Below are 13,831 nucleotides of genomic sequence, written 5' to 3' on the forward strand. Positions count from 1 at the left end.
TCCTTAACTGCTTCCTCCTGGATTATGGGCCAGTTATTATGCTCTCTGCATATTTGATCTCTTACAAACTGCTTTACTAGGTCAAAATGCAGTAAACGTTTTTAGATAAGCATTTCTAGTCCTTCCAAATCTTTAACACATAGATTTTATTAAAAAAAAAAAAACTGAAATACCCCAAATTTAGCTCTAATTTGGTTCAGTACTTCCAAGGATTCCTTATCAAAAGGCAAGATGAGGAGTTTTACAGTTAAACATGTAGAAATATTCAGTTCTTCAAACCAGAGCACGTGACTGTAAAGAAGAGCACAGTCCAAAAATATCAATAGGAAGAGAAAACAAAAAAAGAGTTTAAAACCAAAGATGAGTTTAAAAAAACCCCAAAACAAAAAACCCAACCAACCCAAAAAAAACCCCAAACCCAAAACAAAACCCAAGCCTCCTCCTACAGTCACTGCTGGAGTGACCCTGACTTTTGGAAGGGGATACACTGGAGCACACAGTTTGGAGAAGTAACACAAATACATGTACACATCAGATTTACACTTGCACAAAGGCACTGAATGAGGGAAGTAGTGTAGTGTCAGCATGCAAGATGACAGCTTCTATTTACAGTGGCCTGCACCATTCCAAAATAAACCATCAACACCTCTGAAAACAGTAACACTACATTAGGTTTCTTATTCAGCTTCAGCAACAACCAAAAGCAATTCTCCTGGCCACAGAAATATCATCAACTCACAACAGGCATCATACTGTGAACGTCTCAAATGATTTTGTGTCTTGGCCTTTTAAGATATTTGACTCTTCAGGGAGTCAAATGCAAAACTTACTGCTTAACATGAATCAAATGCTTTAGTACGTTTTCATTTGCTCTCCTACGCTCACATGCCAGAAGATTCAAGTGACAGAAATCTGAAAAGAAAAAAGACCCTATAACATGCCATTTATCACTACACAGGGTTTAATACAATAATGTTTAGAGGTACTTCAGAGTACTTTCTACTTTGATTAGAGGGCCCTAACAGCTAAATATTTTGCCAATAGGTGGCACCAACAGTAGTTAAATCAAGTGTAAAGAACCCTGTCCTTGCTGAGGGACAAGCCTTCCTCTGCAACCCCTCTGGGCACCAACATTAAATGTATACTTTGGTATCACCAGATAAAATAGTAAAGAAATCATGCAACTGTAGCTCATATGAGAAGTCATCCGACTGAAACCTGGTCCTCAGGCTACTCATCCTTTAATAATAGACACCTGATCTTTTTATCAACAAAATATTGTTGTTCAGTTGTAGAGACTTAATTATGTCTCCTCAACCAATAGCAAAAGGTACACAATCTTGCTCAGGCATATTTATTGCGAGCCATGTACTTGCACAAAACTTACTCTGCTTAGAGAGTAGCTAAGCACTCACTGCTGCAGAGTATCGGCCGCTCCTGCTGCACTAAGCCGCTCCTCACGTTTCTTGCTGTACCTTTTTCTATCAAAAACGCTGCCTCAGGAAGCTCCCATGCCTCAAACTGATGAGACTATCCACGTACATATTATTCTACACTTGTTCTATTCTTACAGCCTGAGAGCAGGTATCGGGCTCGACAGAATGCCGGGCAGCCAAAGTTCAGATGCTCTAGCTGAACACCCAGGTGCTAAAGAAGCAGTTACATCTTCAGGACCCAACTTTGCTACAGGAAAAAGGAAATAGCTACCAGCAAGACAGTCTCTCACCAGGCTGGAATCAAAGCTAAGAGATGCCCATGGCAAAAGGCAAGAGCTCATTTACTAGTAGGAAAGGGGAGACTGTCGCACGCGTCGAACACCCGTGCTCACACGGGTATTATAGGTATGCAGCAGGTAGTGAGGGAACAGATTAAAAAGAGAAAGATACAATGAGATTGTGCAAACACACTTCCGTTGTGCATAAAGTTTACATTCAGTTATTCACCATGAAATCCAGCTGTGGCAGGGATAGCAGTACGCTGTGGCATCCAGAAAGGGAAACATCAAAAGGCGACATAAGTAATGTGGTGGTCTGTCCTACACGAGTTCAACAACCTTTGTATCAGCAGTGAGCTGTGCTGGGGTTTTTGTCAGCTTTGTTTTGTTTTAAGGAAGGTGGCACAGCTTTTTTCCTTAAACTTTTCTTCCTAAAATTCAGGAACATGTTAGATTCATTACCACATTAGGAAAAATGTCTCCACCAACCTCAGGAAAAACAAGACACAAAAAAGCCTTCAAAACTAGATTTTAACCATGTACAGTTTTGATAGCCCTTTCGAAGTTTACCGTACATAGATTGAGCCTGAAAATTTTTGGTAGATGAAAACCTTAGTGGAATAACTGAAACAGATTAGAAATCTGCCTTAAATTTGTGTAACCTATAATAAGATTGTTTTTCATGCCTCTGTTGGACACACTGTTCCACATGTGTCAAGCAAAAAAATGTCACCTTTTTGTTCAGGCACAATGTGAATAACCATTGACTATTTAATAAATAAAAGATTTAGCCACAACAGCCCCACTGGCTAACATAGCCAGCAGTGGTAATCAACTCTTAAATGACATACAAGGTTGCCACAGGCCTAAACTAATAATAGAAGTCAATACCTTAACACAAAACATCAGTGCACCAGCTAGTGGAATTTCTGTTGCATTTTTTTTTATTACAGGTAAAAGTCAAGAGCCCATAAAAATGCAGAACCAACTTCATCATAGAGTAAGTGGAACCAGAACTACTCTGGCAGAATAAATAGCAATATTTTTTTTCTATCTATTCTGCAGTACCAGGAACTTGTAGCTTCAGAAAAAACATGTTCTGCTCAGGGTTTAGAACAGTGGATGGTTAACTAGATAAATTCAAATGATACAGAGTGAGACAGTAATTAATTGTAGGAACCTAAACTGTGTAAAAACATACCCCGAATCAATTCTTATCACAACAAAGACCAATGGCAGCACAAATGGAAATACAGGCTTAGCAAGATTGATTTTTCATAATGTACTCTGAGTTAACTTCCCTGTTCTCATTTTATTACTTTATGAAACAGACTTTCCATTAAATTAACTTTCATCTGAGAAATATTAATAACTTTCTGTAATGTACACTTGAGCAAAAAACAGTGCCAACTTTTCCTTTTGCCTTGGTTTGACACAAGCAATTTATCCTACAGGAATGCACATCTAGCTCTATTTCAGAATGTAAACAAAAGGCGATTCAGTGTTGACAACCTTATACTTTCAGAAACTTGAGCATGGACCCCAAACTCTTCAGACTGCCCAAAGATTTTTTTTTCCTCTCTCATCATGGCACGCTTATTTTCTGTTTCTGCATTTTTCATTACACTTGAATCACTTTTAAAATCTTTCCTTCGTGATACAAGGAGCTACAAAAAGGATTTTATTTTTTTCAACCTGACAGAGATTACGTAAGAACCTAAAAGCAAGATCTTTTAGATTTGTTTGTTTACAAATTAGTTTATATTGTCCATTACCTTTTTATTATGCTTTGATATACCTTAAGTATATCTGTCCAAGCAAAAACTACACCTGTATTTTTGCCATAAACTCCTGAAGATATACCACAGTTTTGGTATGTATTGAGAACCATAAAAAGCAGTATATATAAAAAAAAAGTAAGTACAAATGTAAGATGCATGTGCATTTTTAAAAGGCAGACATTACCAACACACTGCAGAATGATTTAAGAGCACTCTGTATTGCAACACAAAAACATCATACAATAAAGAGTCAAAATAAAGTCTGACCGACAATTATGCTGTATCATTCCTTCTTCTGTGTTTTGAAAGAAGAGACTGAGACTTTGAAGAATGGATTGCATGAAAAAGAAAGAGGAAGCAAGATTCTCAGCATACACACTTATAATGCCAAAAAAATCCCAGCTGCAGGAAGTTCTGAAAATAAATGCATCATAGATATGACCTTTCCATCAGCTTAGATGAAGATGGTGTGGGGGAATAATGACACCATGGGAGTTTCTGGAAGAATCAGACAAATGAAACAGAACTGAAACACTGAAGGCATAGCATTCCTAAAATCTGTCTAAAAATCCCACACACACTGATTGCATATGTATGTTGGGAGTTCAAACAGCTTTTCAAAATGAAAACAACAGATGTGACTTAACAAAATGGAATCTTACCTTTCTGCCTCTTCACTTGGGGAATATTGCTGATTGTGGTTGCCTGAACTATTTCCACTACAATCTGATACCTAGTTTTAAAAACAGTAGGGGATAAGGGCAAAGAGGGAGGAGAGAAGAAAAAACAAACAAACATGGTATTATTTTTTTTACAATGTATTCTTCATTCAGCAAACTTAAGAATTAATAAAACTCAAAACACTTCCACCTCCTCCTCACCTGGAAAAAAAGAGTTATTTCTCAGTGTATCTGCAACCAAAGGAGCAATGTGCATATGGAGTACAGTAGGAAAAAAAGGTTATCTTGAAAGAAAAGGAAAACACCCAACTAACAATAATACTGCCACCTCCTCTCAACTGCTGGCACTGCACAGCCAGTTAATAATATTCAATGAACACCATGTAAAGTCATGCTCCTAACATCAAATACAAGCTCTCTGTAGGAAACTAGGATGGGAGTTCAGTTCAAATGCAAAGAGCTGACTGTAAGGTTCTTCCAGCTAATGCTGAAACTCAATACATCTATGGAGCATATGTAACTTAGGAGAAGAAAAAAAGTATATTAAAATAAGTAAAACACTAAAGTACTACACTCCAGGAATAATTAAAACGTGTTTATCACCTGAAACTATACTCCTGAAATACACCTGAAATTATACATAATGGAAGAGAGCTAATGCAGTTAGTAAACTGAATTTTAAGCAAAACCAGTCTTGTAACTAACAAACACCAGGCAGTCAAAGAAAATGACTGCCAGTTCAATCTTTCACAAAAGTCAAAGTTCTGGTCATAACAAACATTCAAATTCCTCTCAATGCACTTACTTTGGCAGCTATTAATACTGGTAATAAAGCAAGTATTCTAGTGAATTTAACTCACTCCTGTAGGAGTTCCCTAACCTCATCTATCAAGTTAACTCCTAGATGAAGGCTGAAGCCTCCTGGAGAGTCTGCTATTTCCATGACTGCTCAGAGAATATGATCCTTAAAATATATATTTTTATAATATATTTATATTCCCCTTCTTCCATGTATACTTCTTTTACCAACATTACTCAATTCCCCCCATTCCTCTTGCCTCCTGTAACTCTTTCAGGATTTTGATTGTCTCTGTTTCTCTGTATAAACATAGTTTTATACACATAGCATACGCTCACTTACAGCTACACTTCCAGAGTTTATTTCTTTTTTTTTTTTCCCCCCTGGTAATCTTTATTCTACCCAACTCCTTCAATTACCAAGTTGAAACCTGAGAACGTGTTTGCAGAGCTTTAATTTTTCTAACCCTGTTTCCTTTTGCCATTCCTGCATCTTGGTTGTTTCCATGCACCACCACAGTTCTTGCCCAGTTCTTCAGAGGAAGAACAGCCCCATAGTGAGGGTGGTATTTTGGTGTGTAGAAGTCCCAGAGTTAATTCCCTGCTCAGACACAGACTTCCCAAATGATTCTGGGCAGCTCACTTGGATTTTTGGTGCCTTGGTTATGTCATCTGTAAATGCATTATAAACAACACTCATACACCCCACTCGGGTGTTGTAAGGTAACTGTGCACATTATGAATTTATCAAAGAAGGTACAGACAACCAAGTAAATACTGCACATGGCAGTTTCTACTTTTACCTTGCAAATTTTTTTCCTTCCAAATTTACTCCCATTTATTCACACTCATAGTTTTACATGTTTTCATTATTAATACGACATCTTTTTTTCCTCCCCCTCCCCATTCCTCATTATATTACCCTAAGTAAGGGACATGCTCCAAGTTATATCCTCAAAGTTTTAAATGTGATGTATTCTTTCCCTTTTCAAGAAGTGAACTGTACTTGCTAAAACTGGACCAATCGTGGGCTCACATACACATTACTTCTCCCCTTCCACTCTGCTCTCTTCCCTATTCTTCGTTATATTCGTCCCTTTCCCTCATTTCTTAAGTAAAAGATGACACAGAGACAGCGATAATGGTCTTACTATGAATTGTGTAGTGACCTTTTGCTGCTATACTAATAAATAACAGAAAAAATATAATGCTGATCTTGAAAGCAGAATGAAAATTATCCACCAGTTTATTTCTTTATCACTATTTATTCTCAGCTATGTTTTTAAGTCCTCATATCTTTTATCTCTAGTCTTCTGACAGAGCGAGTAAATTTGTTTCACATCTGACATGGAAGAATTAATCCTTTCCTTATTTGTAGCCAACTTCAAATCTATCCATGCTAAATTAAATCCGAGGGAAAATGGAGGTGAAATTTCACTATTTAACTTTTTCTTCTTGAAAGAGAGAGAGACAACACATCTTGTGGAAACCTGATAAGGAATAAAACTCTGCCTCCCTTCATGACAAACAACAGTGAAGGTAAACTTTTATAAAGAGTGACTTTGAAGGATGTTCGTAGATAACCGTACAATGGTCCCTTCTCTGGAATCTTTGTTGATTTGGATTTGTTTGGGGGGAAAAAACCCCAAATTTTCAGAAAGGAAAGGTATGAAAAAAACGAAGAAGCTCCTCACAAATCAACAAGTGACTTTTTATGAAAACAAACATCAGCTCCCCAAATGTCCCTGACAAAAATGAAAGGAATGTTTCCACAAAGCAATAGAGAGAAGTTCTGCTAAGAGATAAAGTGACCAAATGTTAGAGGCCCGCTATAGATATTAATGAACCATGAATTCAAAAGTATCTCCAAAATGAATAAGTAGTTCCTGCATCTTAAATAAGTTCTAAAAATAAAATCCATAAAAGCAATGCAGAAAATCAATACAATATTTCTTCTTACCGTAACGCTTCTAAGCAAGGAGAGAGAAAAGATTTAGAAAATCCTAGTACCATGTTAGCCTTTCAGGGAGAGCTATTTGCAAGGTAGAAGCCTGGTACACTTGCTTAGAAGGAGATCCAACAGACACAGCCTCCCATTTTTCTGATTTCCTGGCCAAGAGCAACAAGACCATTCACCCACAGGTTTCCACTGATCCAGGCAGGGGCTTTTCCCTACTTACCCCATAACAAATACCTGGTTCTAGTCACAAGAAAGCCCAGCAAAACTCTGTTAATGAAATCAGTCTGGAAGGATGCCCCATGGGACTTACCTCCTGTAACGTCATGTGCATACAGCAAGGGGCACCCAGAAGTACGAGCTTTCTTGACTGCAGTCCGTCAAGAGTCTGAGGAATTGTTTATTAGTGCCTCATGGCATCGTCCATTGAGAGCATATTTTATTTTAGTTCATATTTATTTTAGTAAATCTATAGTAATTAAACTGCAAAGATAAAGCACAGCAGGGATTTTTTAAGAAGTTTCCCAGCAACTGTAGTGCCTTGGGATAAACTCCACTCAAAGCTGAGGCTACAGAAAAAATTGTTACTGCTTACATCTGTTCTTTACCCAGATGTTACGTGGCAACATGAGGAGGAATAGGAATAGGCTTAGAGTTCATGAATGCCATGCACTGGCTTAGAACAGGCACTGAAAAATGATTTCCAAATAAAAGCAAGAAAAGGAATTTTTGATAAACAGAATATTATTACCCAGAATAGCTAACTGGGAAACGTGTTTAAGTACAACGTACCAGTAATTTATTTGTTGTAGGAAGAGAACTGGAAGCATTCTCCCCACTCCCGTCACTCTGACGGACTCTAGCCGTATTCCTCAGTGGTAACTACATAATGGTTTATTTGTTTCCTCCTCTTTAATTCCTTCTTTACAGATTTTCCTGTATTTACCTGCTGTGATTTACAACCCGAAATACCATTTAGCTTATTTATCTAAAATATCACCTCCCCTCCTCCCCCCCCATTCCATATAGGGACCACTGTTTGGTTTCCTTGACATAAATGTGTAAACTTGCATTGGAAAATGATGAGAGCTTTGCAAAATATACTACATAACTTTGAAATGTCTACAGGTTGGCTCATCTCTCTCTAGGTGTTCCCACAGTGCTGGAGAACCAACAGAACAGGAATCCCTCCTCCCACAAGGGAACGGTCTTTAACCACCTTCTTAGAGACAAACAGAGGAAGGATGAGTATTGCCTCCAAAGCCAAATGCTATTTCTCTTTGAAAAGAGGATACAGTTTCTCAGACATTTTCCATTCAAATACTGATCAGCTCAGACTGATAAACATTACGTAGGGTGTAGAGGAACACATCCAAGATGATGGTAGTTGGACTCCACAGGCTAGAAAGGAAAAACCTAAACGCAGCCCAAACCACATTATTTCATAAAGCAAATGTGTTATCTGATATTAGAGAACACAATTTCAAGTGACCTATCAGCTAAAAAGAGAGCACACTGAGCATTAATGTGCCTGAACAACAACAACAGAAGAGTTGGGTTTCTTTGAAACAGGCAGATCCATTAGTGTGATTATGCTAATAAATATGATGCCAATTAGGTTTTAGACAGAGCCTAATAGAGACTAATTTCTGCTCTCAGGAAAGGCACACTGGCCCAGAGTAAAGAGCAAATTTCACAGCAGATGAACAATAAGTAGCCAAGCAACAAAATCATTTCGCCATCACCTAAATGCATTTTCCTATCTCAGAAATGCAAGTGGTTTCAGAATCAAAGAGAAGAACAAGAGAAAGATGTTATTTATGCAGCCCACATACTCCATCTCAATAAACCATCACTTGGCCTGATCAAGCCAAGCCTAACAGAAGGTCTGGGTCACAACAGATGACACACTGCACCAAACTGAATCAATGTGCTTGTGTCTTTTAGATGTTGCTGCAGCCATTTAGGAAGAGAGAAAGCTGACCTGCAGCAGCAATTGAAAGGGAGTCAGGGAAGAGGAAAAAAAAAATACCTTTTCTGGCTGCTGGTAACAGATTAGGACACACACTCTGGAAATGGCTTCAACAGTCCTCCAAAGCTTTGGTGTGCTCAACAAAACCAACTCAAAGACATCTAGGGAGATCCTACAACAGCAGTATTTCTGCTCGCTGGTTCCCAGTCACTTGTTCCTTATGCTTTCACTTACATCAGAAATCAGAGGAGAAAGAGCTCAGTTATGAAGATAAGGCAAGCATAAACATCTTGTACTTGGGCAAGCAGGCTTGAGATGCAAGCAGTATCACATATTATGATGAAAGATGGAAAGAAAAAGGGATGAGATGTTTTGTAAGGTGGGGAATTAGTATGAAAGTAAGCAGATGCTATTTCAATTAGAAAACAGAAACATCAAACTCACTCATGATATGGAGGAGTTCAATGGGGGTTTTTTTTGCTCTTTAAGGAATTCTTCAGACTTCATTAATATGTTTAAGAAGGATGAGACTGGGAAATATGTCCCTGCAACAGTCCAGGAAAACTTCTGATCCAGTGGCAAAATGTGCTGGAACTCAAACCACTCTTTCAGCTGCTCTGAATGCCCAGTGTCTACTTGGTCACCATGCTCCACAGTCACCAGACCACCATGACCAGCCATACTTCATAAAGAGGAGACAACCTCACACTAGTGGTAATTCAGCATATTTTATCTAACTCCACAGAGGCAAGCTGTAAAGAAGGGTCTGGTATGCCTTTCAACAGTACAGTCATCTCCAGTATACTACGAAGTGGAATTTTTCAACATTTTCTGCCACTGAACTAAAAAGCTGACTATACTAGAGATTTAACAAACGTTGTGGCTTATCATCCGTACTGTCTCCGCTTTATCAAAAGAAAAAGAAATCTAAAATTGAATTTAAAAAGAAAAACCATGATTCATTCAAATCTCAGTAATGGGCTGGCAAAAGAAGCATGTTTAGTTTTGAATGAGCCACAGTGAAACATTAAATACCTCAGTTGTTTCAGGAACTCAACATCAGAGCTGCTGTTAATGAGCTTGATGAACTCCTCATAAGAAGGAGCATATGTGTAGTCTTTCTTCTGATGCTCATTCATCTGTTCTCTGTACTCCAGCTGGCTGAGTAGCATTCGGTTAATATAATCTGGATCACTCAGCAGTTCCACCACTGGTTTCAGTACTGGAGAGGAAAAATATTTTAAAACAAAATCCTTATGCTGATGAATAACTGATGACCTTCACAAGAAAACTGTAGATAAAAGGCAAAAATAAATACACAAGTTGATATAAATCCAAAACCAGTGTTCTGGACTGCATAGTACATTTGAGATTGGCTGTACCTTCCTGATAAAACTGTTTGTTTATTCTATTACACAAATTGATGTACGTTGACAAAGCTGAGCTCTATTTGGAAAATTCCAAGTGTTTTTGTTCTTTCTGCTGTGCGTCTTGAAGGCTATGACATTACAGCCACTATACATGAAAATTAAAAGTAAACTGGATTGCATAATGCTCTTGAGACTTCATAATTTCTGAACTTGACTTCAGTGACATAAAAAATGTCTAGTGTATTTATAATCAGATTAAAGTGTAGCTGATAAAATAAAAAGCAAAATAGAAAACCCTCAATTAAAAAACCACACTGGGTAAATCGAAGTCTACAAAAAAATTAATTAAATCTAGTGTCATGATTCAGTTATGATCCTTGTAACCTAAGACATCCTTAAGTCTATGGATTCTACGTATCTGAATAAAATATAAGAGGCCAGAATTATTCATATAATTACTAAAAATCATTTCAGGGAAGACTGCAATTCTGTTTCACTCTTTTGTGAAACAAACACAAGAATGGAATGGACAAATTGTGTTTTACCTTGAAAGCTGCTAAACAGCCTGGCATCAAGTCATGAGAGTCAAGTAAGTAAACGCTTGATTTTGAGAATATGAAGTGTCTTAGTGGTTATCACAGACATTAAATTTCAGCATTTAAAAGCAGAGCATCAAGACTTATACATAATGAAGTCTGTAATTACTAATATTGTACAGGTGCAAATGGTTAATCATTTCTGATCTTTGATCTACCTTTTGTTGCAAGTATTTCTGCAAGGACTATGCGCAAGCTGACAGACTGGACATCCTTTGAGGGTAGGAGACAATACACCAGAATTTGAGAACATTTTTGCAGGAATCTTACTTCTTCATCAGAGCTCCTCAAGCATGGGTGCAGCGAAAAAGGTCTCGGTGGATCTTCCTGCCTAAGAGTTGGGGGGAGAAGGAAAGAAAGGAAAAAAAGAGAGAGAACTTAACTATCACTTGTATCATGATTAGTTGCTAATTGATAAAATATCCAAAAAACCATTATCAGGTAAGCAACTTCAGTAAAGAAACACTTTAAACCATGTATATTTTTCAGATCCTGCTAATCTTTCTTAATGATGTAAAGATACATTTCCAAATTCCTTGGTCCTGTCAAATGTTTTCACCTGCCAAAACAGAAATAGTGGTTTAAAATGGTGTCAAATAGAGAGAGCCCAGCAAGTGGGAAGAAAAAAGTTTCTCTGAATGAAAAACAGATTGTTCCATTATTTAACTTGCAGCAAAATCTTGTCCAATTTTTTCAGAACAATCAACAAGACAAACTCATGAAGCAAATACATTCTTGTAGAGCAAACTAATTACAGACCTGAACCTCTAAGCAGAGGATTTGGGATTATATCTAGTTTGAGAAACAGATCTATCTATTAGATACTGAAGTTACCATCTTTCCTTTGTTACTGGCAAATAAACCTCCCAGTAAATAACTGGCCTGTTTGAGCTGACTTTTTCTAGAACTGCAGTTTTCAACTTGCCACCTGCAGGCTACATCAAATTGGTCTGTACAAGATACCTATGTAGTAACAGACTTGGCATTATCATCCATCTACACTAAATGGAAAAACCAATTTAGAAAAAAGATTAAAAAAAAATCCACTCACAGATTTAAGAGAGGGTGGAATCAAAACGGTAAAAAGGTGAATTGAATCCCAAAGTGCAAAGAAACTTGGCCACACAAGTCCCATCAGTACTTCGACAAGTGAGAACCAACTACACGATTACCAGTATCAGTGGGGTATATAAAGCATGAAACTGGAAAGCATGAAACTGTAGGGCCTCCGCTTGTGTGTGCAACCCCACCTTTGGGGCAATACCCCTGTGGGCAGCATGCTCAACCCCAGAGGGGGCGAGAGGCCCTGGACTTAGGCTCTGCTTAGTCTGATAGGTCTGAGCCTGCATCTTTCAAGTCATCTCTTGGCCAGATCACAGATTTGGCGAGTCACCTCTTGGCCAAATGAAGTAACACCACTTGCTTGGATCTGAGCATGCAGAGATTACAGAACCATTCCGAGAAGAGACAAGAGAACCTGCCTTAAACTGAGTCCTCTGATCAGCAGGCTGAAGCTGGAATATGCTCATGTTATATACTAATAAATTACCACAGATTAAAACAAACAAACAAAACCAAAACACAATTAGGGAACAAAGTCACAATTTTCCTCCATTATCCTAAATGCTTCAGAGTCAGGGTCCATCTTGCCTGCCTTCAGTGGAGTCAGATCCTTGCCTTTGGCTAATTCTGGTTCAGCTTCAAGAAGGAGCAGGAGAATACCCTCAGCCAGAAGGCTCTCAGCCTGCTGGGGAAGGCATTCACTATGATTCAACTCACTAACTGTAAGGGTTGGGCAAGCTGGATACTAATGGATGGAGGAAATCCAAAATTTCTTGCTAGTTTCACTTTGCACTTGGTGAAAGAATTAGGGCCCTAACTTAAAGTACACGAGGCCTGGAGTTAGGACAGGTACTATACAGTAACAAATTTTCCTACCTCAGAATAGGCAAATAGGTCCTCCCTGCTCCTAGCAGTCATGGTAGGTGCATTGTGGGAAGATGGCAAGACAGAGTCTTTCAGAGCTAACAGTGAAGGGGTGGTTGTGCCTCTGCTGCGGCATGAAGCCCTGGCTGGGCGCTGCACACCACCAAACACGCACAGCAACGCGCTGCAGGATCAGCAAGGCCATGATAGCACAATCTGTGCTGTCTGCAGACTCCCCACAAACAGGTCTGCTGACCACAGCTCTGAAAGAAACAGAGACCAAACCTCCCTCACCTTGATTTTGGGGGCCATACTGACCAGTTGATTTCCTCACAGGTGCCAATGGTTTTCTGGACTTCTCAGAAGACGTTTGACTTGACGTGCCAAGGGAACTCCTTAGCGCAAGTCACAGCAGCACCTTTTCTTTATACAAAACCAGATGTAAAAGCGGAGACAAGGTGCCCTAGCAGTTCTTCCATGGCCACGTGCCTGATGTGCTCCAATCACAGATTTACAGTTTAACAGCAAGGTGATCATGCCAGCGGTTACCGCAAGACAGACGCAGTGTCACCTGAGAGGCATCATGGTAATTTCCGTAGGCAGCCAGGACTGGTCTTCAGTAGAAGGCTCTAAGGTGTTACAAAGGCTCAGATCTGTCACATCTCATGCCAGTGCCTCCTCCCATTGTCTGTAATGTCTGCTTCCTTCCCAGAGCTGGAGGCTGCTGTCCTGGTTAGAGTCAACTGACTATTACTCACCAAGCTGCTCCAAGCCCATTGCCTCTGTATGTGAAAAACTGACCAAGAACTGTATACAGTGAAACCAAAAGTTTTCAGTTAGATATTGCTATATGGCCACTAGTGACAGGTAGAATTGTCTAACAACTGATTTTTGCTAGTCAGTCCAGGAAGGAGCAAATATGTCAGAATAGTAACAATACTCTAATAATAGCTCTAATTCTGTTCTAATAATACAAGTCACTTGTCTCAAGGTAAACAAAATCAGTTTTTTAATTAATTTTCAGAACAGCAGGCATG

General features: G+C 38.8%; 1 protein-coding gene across 1 annotated transcript in view; it reads right to left on the minus strand.

The window, feature by feature from the left end:
• Positions 1–4,157: 4,157 nt before the first annotated feature.
• LOC104625991 (sorting nexin-25-like) overlaps positions 4,158–13,831 on the minus strand; it is a gene marked incomplete at its 3' end in the record, with an annotated part of 27,295 nt that continues 17,621 nt past the window's right edge. The window contains exons 3-5 of the mRNA XM_010293791.1: positions 11,027–11,199; positions 9,938–10,124; positions 4,158–4,228 (exon numbers count right to left, since the gene is read on the minus strand). Coding sequence (XP_010292093.1) covers positions 4,158–4,228; positions 9,938–10,124; positions 11,027–11,199 — 431 coding nt within the window. The remainder of the gene's footprint in view (positions 4,229–9,937; positions 10,125–11,026; positions 11,200–13,831) is intronic.

This window comes from Phaethon lepturus, unplaced genomic scaffold (genome assembly GCF_000687285.1).
Source record: "Phaethon lepturus isolate BGI_N335 unplaced genomic scaffold, ASM68728v1 scaffold55458, whole genome shotgun sequence".
In the NCBI taxonomy this organism is placed as follows: Eukaryota; Metazoa; Chordata; class Aves; order Phaethontiformes; family Phaethontidae; genus Phaethon; species Phaethon lepturus.